Source organism: Nerophis ophidion, linkage group LG08 (assembly GCF_033978795.1).
Source record: "Nerophis ophidion isolate RoL-2023_Sa linkage group LG08, RoL_Noph_v1.0, whole genome shotgun sequence".
Classification (NCBI taxonomy): domain Eukaryota; kingdom Metazoa; phylum Chordata; class Actinopteri; order Syngnathiformes; family Syngnathidae; genus Nerophis; species Nerophis ophidion.
Genome location: NC_084618.1, coordinates 57,692,211 through 57,702,575, shown reverse-complemented (window position 1 = coordinate 57,702,575; position 10,365 = coordinate 57,692,211). Strand labels below are relative to the sequence as shown.

The 10,365-nt window shown below is 37.9% G+C and overlaps 1 protein-coding gene across 1 annotated transcript; it reads left to right on the top strand.

Moving 5' to 3' along the window:
* The first annotated feature begins 5,604 nt into the window (after nt 1-5,604).
* foxl3 (forkhead box L3) lies at nt 5,605-9,648 on the top strand. The gene is made up of 3 exons (XM_061909065.1): nt 5,605-5,926; nt 7,746-7,914; nt 8,007-9,648. The coding sequence occupies exons 1-3, from the start codon at nt 5,820-5,822 to the stop codon at nt 8,448-8,450; spliced, it is 720 nt and encodes a 239-aa protein (XP_061765049.1). The 5' UTR covers nt 5,605-5,819; the 3' UTR covers nt 8,451-9,648.
* Nucleotides 9,649-10,365: the final 717 nt, after the last annotated feature.

The window sequence follows — 10,365 nt, the reverse complement described above, 5'->3', positions numbered from 1 at the left end:
TGTAAAAATGCCACCCTTTTCTTATTACATTACACCCGTTTGCTGTCTCATTACACTTTTTATTTTATTTTATTTTTTATTTTAAAAAGTTAGATGTGGGCCGTAAATGACCCCCAGGCCAGACTTTAGACACCCCTGGAATAAAGCTTTGCATAGTCCCATGCAGTACTACTGTCATGCATAGAGGCCTAAGGTGCGGGCAGGGGCCACACACAGAGACCCTCGCAGACCTCAGGGTGTTTTCCCTGCTTCGGCTGCCTCACGGGACTTTTCCAATTGCTCCGTTAAGAGGCCTCTTAAAAATACCCCCCCTTATAGTACGGACACGGAAACAATTTATGCTCATTACAGAGCATTACAGATAGCATCTCCAAAACTTCCCGTTGTTGACTAAATGTCTGCCAGAGTGGACACACACACACACACACACACACACACACACACACACACACACACACACACTGGTTATCATTTGGAATGGGGACCAAGTTTTTGATCATCACTTGTGGGGACCACCCTTTCTACAGGTTGTGGAGGCATAAAATAATAGGCAAAATGGCCACTGCCCAGTTAGCTCATACACGTCTTTAAATATCTGGATTGATGAAGTAATGTGCTGATCATTCTTACTGGGGACCCTGGGAAAAAAAAAGTTAATATAGTTCAAGGGGAACAAATTTAAATAATTTTGCATAATTCACACAAATTTGTACGTGACTACTGAGGACCATTTAAAAAAAAAAGAAAGTTCACATTCAAAGTAACCATTAAATATGTTTTTATGGGCAAAATCTTAAAAATCACTTAGGCATCTTCAGAATGGATCTGACTGTCATTTAAAAAGATTTCCCTTTAGGGGACCTGTTTTTTTGTCCCCATACCGTCAGAGGTCCCCTAAAGGTGACTGTGTAAACAGAGCGATGTCCCCATTAAGTCAGCATTGCCAGAACACACACACACACACACACACACCCCCACACACACACACACACACACACTCACACACACACAAACACACACACACACACACACACACACACACACACACACACACACACACACACACGTGAGAGTTAAAAAGGAAAACAAGGATGCAAGAATAGTTTGTTTGTTGATGTAAGCCTCGCGATTCGAAGCAGAGCATCAGAGATTAGACTATAAAAAGAAGGAAAATAAAACATAAATGCTGCATTCAAGACCAGCAGACCACCCAGAACCCTGCTGGCCAACTTTTCTGTCCTCACACACAAGCATGTGTGAGACGGTCTGCATTGGAGCCACGTCTGCGGATAGATAAACATTCTCATTCCGGAGCAGTGTTAAAAAGTCTCATCTACCCTTGTGATCATCATCGGGAAGGAGTTCTAGTTCATCCTCCATAGGGTTCTGTCAAATTCTTCCACACCAAACTCATCCAGCCATGCCCATGATGCAATCAATACTTATAGTCATCTACACTGGGAGTCAAGACGGTTTTTTATTTTTATTTTTTTTATTTTGTTATTTCCATCCTTCCATCCATTTTCTACCGCTTAGTACCTTTCTGGGCATTAAAAATATTCTTAAACTTTATTTTTATTTTCACTTGATTTTCTGTCCACCCGGGAGGACAACACGAGTTGGGGTGTCATACCCATTTTTATCGTGGACCACATTGCAGTTCAGAGGGCCCCTTGTGAAACATATGTAATACAGTGGTACCTCAACTTAATAATGCATCATGGTAAAAGTAATATACAAATAAATAATTGAAATTCCCAGTCCTGCTTTCCTATAAGTAGACATTTTTTTTAAGTGGACATGATTTTCATGCTAATGACCAGACTTGTGATAATTAAAACGTGACTTATCATTTATTATGCATTATCATTTGAAATAAGGCTTTAGAAACAAAGAATTAACTGAACAAAACCATATTCAAAAACATTTAAAATCCATGATATGACTTATCCAAGGTTTTCTGGTACACTCGATTCCTCAACCTAAGAGTGTTTTGAGATAAGAATTGTCCATCTATCCATTTTCTACCGCTCATTCCCTTTTGGGGTCGCAGGGGGCGCTGGCGCCTATCTCAGCTACAATCGGGCGGAAGGCGGGGTACACCCTGGACAAGTCGCCACCTCATCGCAGGGCCAACACAGATAGACGGACAACATTCACACTCACATTTAGTGAGGGCCAATTTAGTGTTGCCAATCAACCTATCCCCACGTGCATGTCTTTGGAAGTGGGAGGAAGCCGGAGTACCCGGAGGGAACCCACGCATTCACGGGGAGAACATGCAAACTCCACACAGAAAGGTCCCAAGCCTGGGATTGAACCCAGGACTGCAGGATCTTCGTATTGTGAGGCAGACGCACTAACCCCTCTGCCACCATGAAGCCCAGATAAGAATGGTGTCTCGGCTAAGCTTGATAAATACGGCCCCAGATGTTTTCGTCGGATTTTACGGGGTCATTTGCTATGCCAACTAAAGGTGGGGATGCTTGTAACTCATATATATATATTTTTTGCTTGTAACGTTAACCAGAAAAAATAGCCAAGAATTGTGTCTCGGCTAATTTTTCTGGTTAACGTTACAAGCAAAAAAAATATATATATGAGTTACAAGCATCCCCATTTTTAGTTGGCACAGCAAATGACCCCGTAAAATCCGACAAAAACATCTGGGGCCGTATTTATCAAGCGTCTTAGAGTGCCATTTTACACTTAAGTCCTGAGAATTTGCAAAATTTAGTCCTACTCTCAAACTTAAGAATAAAAGCTATTTATCAACGTTCTTAAGTCTAAGAATCATTCCGACTCTCCACGATTTTTAAAAGACCTTCAGAGGTGTCCCAAGTGGTTAGGAGTTGCCAGTGGGGGATGGCACTGAGGCGAGAGAGACGTGCGCCAACGTTCAGGGAGCGGAAGGATGTCCTGGCTTTGTTTGATGACGAGCAGCTGATCAAACGGTATTGTTTAGACACAGCGGGTATTTTATATATATATATATATATATATATATACATATATATATATATATATATATATATAAAAGCCCCACCAACACCAGTTTCAAATTAGTTGCCTAATTAATGAATTGGAAAGAAAAGGAAACATTTATTTTGGATTCATTGCCAATATTGTTTGTTTGTTTTGTATTATTTTGTAGTTTATTGTCAAAATATACACTCCCATTGTCCACTTAAATATTTCTAAGATATTTCTTTATTCTTAGACAAGGGATCGGTCATTTCTATGGACACAGAAATGACGTCACCTAAAATTCCGTTTACGGCACATAGTAATGTCGTAATTCAGCTCTGAGTGTGACACTTAAGATTCAGTCCTACACTTCGCTGAAAGTGTGAGTGAGACGCTTGATAACTAACTTTTAAGTGCAGCTTTCAGCAAAGAATTTCTTTACTCATAAGTCAACTCTTGGCAGACTTCTTAGGAGTAATTCTAAGAAGCTTGAGAAATACGGCCCTTGGTCTTACTCGCGAGAATGTATCTATAACTAGACATGGACATAACCTTGTTTTCCAAACGTGGAAAGTAATACAGTGAGTGTAAAGGACAGTGCTGAGAAGAAGAATTGGATTATATTCATTGAAGTAAAAACAGAAATCATCACAAACACATTTTTTTGGAGCATATCAGTTTGCAGTATATGCTGAAGCAGAATGAGTCTAACGCCAACCACAAATGTTAAAACAATATGTAGATTTTGTATTTTATTGAGTCTTGCAAAGTGTACATACTGTAAGTATTGCACTTATTGGATATCAGCTGTTTAATTGTAACGTATATCTTGGTTGTACTTTTGAGTTCCAAATTTGAAGGTGTTGAAATCACTTTGTAAAATCGCTACAAACCCTACCAGTTGGCACGTTGTGTAAATCATAAATAAAAACAGAATACAATGATTTGTAAATCCTTTTCAACTTATATTCAATTGAATAGACTGAAAAGACCAAATATTTAATTTTCAAACTGAGAAACTTATTTTTCTTTTGCAAATAATCTTTAACTTAGAATTTAATGGAAGCAACACATTGCAAAAAGTTGGCAAAGAGGCATTTTTACCACTGTGTTACATGGCCTTTCCTTTTAACAACACTCATTAAACGTTTGGGAACTGAGGAGACGAACTTTTGAAGCTTTTCAGGTGGAATTCTTTCCCATTTACTGCTTGATGTGCAGCTTAAGTTGTTCAACAGTCAGGGGTCTCCGTTGTGGTATTTTAGGGCTTCATAATGCGCCACGTATTTTCAATGGGAGGCAGGTGTGGACTACAGGCAGGCCAGTCTGATTCCCGCACTCTTTTACTCCAAAGCCACGCTGTTGTAACACGTGGCATGGCATTGTCTTGCTGAAATAAGCAGGGGCGTCCATGATAACGTTGCTTGGATGGTAACATATGTGGCTCCAAAACCTGTATGTACCTTTCATTAAGGTGCCTTCACAGACGTGGAAGTTACCCATGCCTTGGGCACTAATACACCCCCATACCATCACAGATGCTGGATTTTGAACCTTGCGCCTATAACAATCCCAATGGTTCTTTTCCTCTTTGTTACGGAGGACATGACGTCCACAGGTTCCAAAAACAACTTGAAATGTGAACTTGTCGGACCACAGAACACTTTTCCACTTTGTAACAGTCCATCTTGGATGAGCTCGGGCCCCGTAAACCAGCGGCATTTCTGGGTGTTGTTGATGAATGGCTTTGGCTTTGCATAGTAGAGTTTTAACTTGCACTTACAGATGTAGCGATCAACTGTAGTTACTGACAGTGATTTTCTGAAGTGTTCCTGAGCCCATGTGGTGATATCCTTTACACACTGATGTCGGTTTTTGATGCAGTACCACCTGAGGGATTGAAAGTAACAGGCATTCAATGTCTTTGCAGTCTATTCAATTGAATATAAATTGAAAAGGATTAGCAAATATATTTATTTATTTGAATTAGGACAGGGACTTCACGGTGGAAGAGGGGTTAGTGCGTCTGCCTCACAATACGAAGTTCCTGAGTAGTCAGGGTTCAATCCCAGGCTTGGGATCGTTCTGTGTGGAGTTTGCAAGTTCTCCCCGTGACTGCGTGGGTTCCCGCCGGGTACTCCGGCTTCCTCCCACTTCCAAAGACATGCACCTGGGGATAGGTTGATTGGCAACACTAAATTGGCCCTAGTGTGTGAATGTGAGTGTGAATGTTGTCTGTCTATCTGTGTTGGCCTGTGATGAGGTGGCGACTTGTCCAGGGTGTACTCCGCCTACCGCCCAATTGTAGCGGCCCCAAAGGGAATAAGCGGTAGAAAATGGATGGATGGATGAAATAGGACAATGCATATTCATCATTATACAGCAACAATATAAATATGCCGGACTCAGCACAGTAGCTCATTTTCATCCGTTTTCTTAATCATTGTATTCTGTTTTTATTTACGAATTCCACAACGTGCCACCTTCACTGGTTTTGGGTTTTGTATCACAGCGTGGCTCTGGTAAAGTTAAAAAAAATGTAGACCTTGATCCTCCTTTAAGAGGAGGGGGTGAGGCAGCAGACATTCCTAGAGAGCATCTGGGGTAAGAAGGAGGAGCAGGAGGAAGTGGATGAGAGTGGTGAAGGTTGGTGGGAGTATTGAGGGCGTGGGGGGTCTGCAGGAGGAGGAGGCCGTCCCGAGGAAAATGCTCCCAGTGGAGGACAGCTGACTGAACAGAGAAGCAGGACGAGAAGAAGGTGCTGCTGCTGGACACACACACACACACACACACATACACACAAACACACACACACTTTCGGGGTGGATCATACAAGAAGTGTAAGCGCAGACATGTTTGACACCTCTCACTACCCCTTCAACTGTTTCAACTATGACGGTGATGGATACGCTTCGTGTAGCACAGACCAGGAGAAGAAGATGTGCAGACCTGCTTACAGGTAGGACACCACTCAAGTTCTCACGTACTTTTATTTCTATTTATTCATTTAATTCACCTTGTTTTCCAATGGAACATCAACATTAAGATTATGGTGCATAATTCATATCATATGCAATAATAACTTTGTCATAATATATTTATACTATAATATATAAACTGCAGAACTATAACAGATTATTATTGGATTTACACATTTTTTACCATGCCTTATTGTTTTTGTCCTTTAGAATTATGCAGCAAGTTAGACATTAGACATATTTAACATAATTTTTTTTTTGTAATAGAACTGCATTGAGCATCTTCAAAAATATCTTCAATAAACTCTAATATGTATTTCCTATGATTTCATGATTTCAAATAAATATGAATGATTACAAATAATTTTTGAATATAAAGCCGTAAAATAAAATAAAATCAAAGTTAAAATAACAATAAAGGGACATAAAAGAGTAGGCTGTATTCAAATATACAATATAATGCCTACAATTAAATTGTAATGTTTTTTTATGTGACACACTACATTTTTTTTGTTAAGTTACACACTCTTTTTGTTTGATTAAAAAATATCCATAAATGTAATGAGAAAAGCAACAACAATATATATATATATATATATATATATATATATATATATATATATATATATATATATATATGTATATATATATATACATATATATATATATATGTATATATATATATATATATGTATATATATATATATATATATATATATATGTACTCATTTTATATGTAATATATATCTTTCAACAAAACCAAACAACAGAATTGGATGCTGTCTTACATGTTTTTGTATTAGCAATTAATATGTTTGAATACTTGTATTCATATTGATACTGCATATACATTTACAGAATACAATAAAATATATTATTTAATTTTTGGGGGTAGGATGGGTTCATGTATATTAAAAAATGAAGTTCATATACAATACTGCCCATGCATGCACAGACAAAAAAGATAAATAGGCCTGTTTTCCTTAACATAACTAACCAACAGGATTGGATGCTCTCCTATATATTTTTTTATCATAAATGAAAACATCAAAAGGTTTGTTTTGTTAAATTTTTTTATCTTATTTTTTTAATCAACAAAAAATATAATACAATGGATTATTTGATTTTTCAGGGGGAGAGAGGTCATGTTCATTATGATATAAAGGTTTTTTGATACAAAAAATTAAAGGCCTGTAGGTTCCTTCAACATACTGTAAATAACCAACATAATTGGATGACCTCTTACAGTTATTTTCTTGTTAGCAATATAGCAATATTTATACTTATTTTTTTCAAATCAAGAAAATACTATAACACGATAAATTATTAGATTCTCATTTGGGGGCGAGTTATAAAATATGAAGTTGTATTGACATTAACACTGCACACACATAAAACACACATTCAGCGTAACTGACCAACAGGCTGTCTTAAAATTGTTTTTATTTGCAATAAACACATTACAATATTTTTTATTAAGAAAATAATATAATACAATAAATTATTTAAAAAAAATTCTGGGAGGTTGGGAGGTCATCCATCCATCCATGTTTTATTTTGTTTTTAAACACAATATAATACATGATTATATTTTTGGCGGGAGAGTCATGATTATAAAAAAATATGAAGGTTATTGACACATACAATAGTGCACATACATAGCAGTGTGTAAGTATATGATTAAGAGTAACATCCGCGTATCTGCATTCTTAAATATGCATTTTAACTTGAGAAATAATTAAATAACTTTCGACGTAGATGTTGACTAACTGCTGTATTCTGTGTGTGTGCGTGTGTCAGCTACATCGCCCTGATCGCCATGGCGATTCAGCAGAGCCCTGAGCAGAGGGTGACTCTGTCAGGCATCTATGAGTTCATCATGAGGAAGTTTCCTTACTATCGCTCCAACCAGAGAGCCTGGCAGAACTCCATCAGACATAACTTATCGCTCAACAGCTGCTTCATTAAGGTGCATCCACACACAGGACGTCATTAGAATGATGAGAATAATGATGATGATGATGTGACGATGAAGATAAGTATGACGCTGTTCTCGCACAGGTCCCCAGGACAGAAGGGAATGAAAAGGGAAAAGGAAACTTCTGGACTTTTGCCCCCGGCTGCGAATCCATGCTTGACCTCTTTGAAAACGGCAACTTCCGGCGTCGCAGGCGCAGGCGGAACATGAAAATCGGCCTCCGCGATTCAGGAGAAGCTCCCACTTTCCAGCCTGCAGAAAGTGCCATTAGGCGGCACAACACGTCTCATGCGGCCCGCCGCCCTGAAGCCGACTCCGACCTCTGCCCCTTGACCCCGCAGCGGTCTCGGCCGTGCCCACCGCTGGTCCAGAACCCCGTCCAGGGGAAACCGGGATCCGAGATCAAGTTCAGCATTGACTACATCCTGTCCACGCCAAACCCGCCTCTGCTTGGGATCAGATCTTCGGGCCCACCAGTTCATGTGGTGGAGCCACAACACCTTAACCTGCACTTCTGGACTCTGTAAGGACCAGCATTTGGCTGAAGACGTCCCGAGACATTTGAAAACAAAAAAAAAAGAGGATCAAAGTAGACATGCAGGTACAGAACACAGAAGAAGATATATACATAATTCATCAAGTTATCCATATATGTATACAATAAGAGCAGAATGTACAAGAGAGACTTCCAAAGCACAGTTTAATTAGAACTTCAATAATCTTATTTTGTAATGTTTTAGTCTAATCCGAACAGACCAAGTAAGAAGCATGAAAATGTTCTCATATCAAAATTTAAGTGCCGCAATCTTGCATTATTTCAGTCTTTGACCGTGACTGATTACAGATGACAAAACTAACTTGGGAGATGGTTCAACAGAATTAATGGCAGTACATGAAAGACACTTAAAAACATTGCTAATGATAACAAAATACTATTAATAATACATCTATTTATTAGAAAGAAAATTGTACTGGTAGTGCTTTTTTCGAGGGGGGTTTTGCCCATCAACCACAATCCATTTGAGACAAGAACACATGGCTTTCCCTTTTCTGTGCATTCTAAATGAAAAAAAAAAAACTGCCAGTAAGAGACAGCTAACAACACAGGTAATGGAGATACTATCTATTCTGCCTATGAAGCCCTCTAAAAAATACATCCAAACTCCTTCGAGACTGTTTTATATACACATTGTAAGTATGTGTAATGTAATAATATTAAATTTTATTTTTTTTGTTTTTATTTTTTTATTATAATATATCATATTATCATATATAATAATAATTGTATTGATTCCTGAAGGAATCAATAAAATATTATCCATCAATCTAATAGCCATAGCTATTATTAAATATTACATAGTATGTAATATTTACAGTATTTTGCTCGTTTTAAGCATTACCTTAACTTTTTTCCAAGGTGCAGTGATTTCACAAAACGCATAGCAATGCTACTATTCAGTTTAAAATAAAAGAACATACAACAGTGACTTACAATGTCCACTCTAACTGGGATCGCGACTGGTGGGATGGTTGTATCTTTCAGCACTTGTGCTCTCCTTGAACTGCAAAATCCAGAATAATCCTCACTCCTAAGAATAAAATTTAAAAAAAAAATGCTTCCAGGCGATGTTGCGACGCTCTTACTCTGCTGCGTTCCATTTGTTGAGGTGTTATGTATTTTTTTCATGTTTTTTTTAAATAAATAAAGGTGTATATTTGATTTCATGTCACGTAGGTGGAATAGATGACTCTACCTTGTTGGCCGCCATCTTACAAGAAGTTTTATCCATTATTTAGAACACACAGAAAATACATATTTGTTCTTTTCTCACAGAAGGATTGTGGATTCTATGTAAAATACTTCAAAAAATGGCATTTCCTCTTTTGCACCAAAAACCTGCTTAAGAATGTGAACAACAAATCCACATTTCTTCAGAATTTAGTAGGGCATACGCTAAAAATTAACTTTTATCGCTACAGAATTTTTTTGAAGTTGTCCCTGGAAGACCGCATACAGAGGTGTAATAAGGACTTACTACTCATTTTGGAACCAATAGCAAGTATAGTCAGGATCACATGTTCATATACCCATACCTCATGATCATTAAAAGATTTTGTAATGTTAGACTTTTATTATTTGATCATGATTACAGTCACAATAAACCACAGGACAGATACAGAAGTACCACTTCCCTAAGGTCCAATGAAGACCAAATTGTATGCAAGCCAAAGCAATTTTTTTCCATTCGAAATATTCCAGTTCCAACTAACCCGTTAAATATGAACACAAAACACATTTTATAGAGAATAATTATAGAGAAAACAATGTAAAAAACAAATTAACATTTACCATCACTTTTGCCATTATTGAAGACTCTTGTCGGCGAAGACGGTGATGAGAAGAGAGAGAGGAGGGAAAATGACAGCCAAGCAGACGCTTCC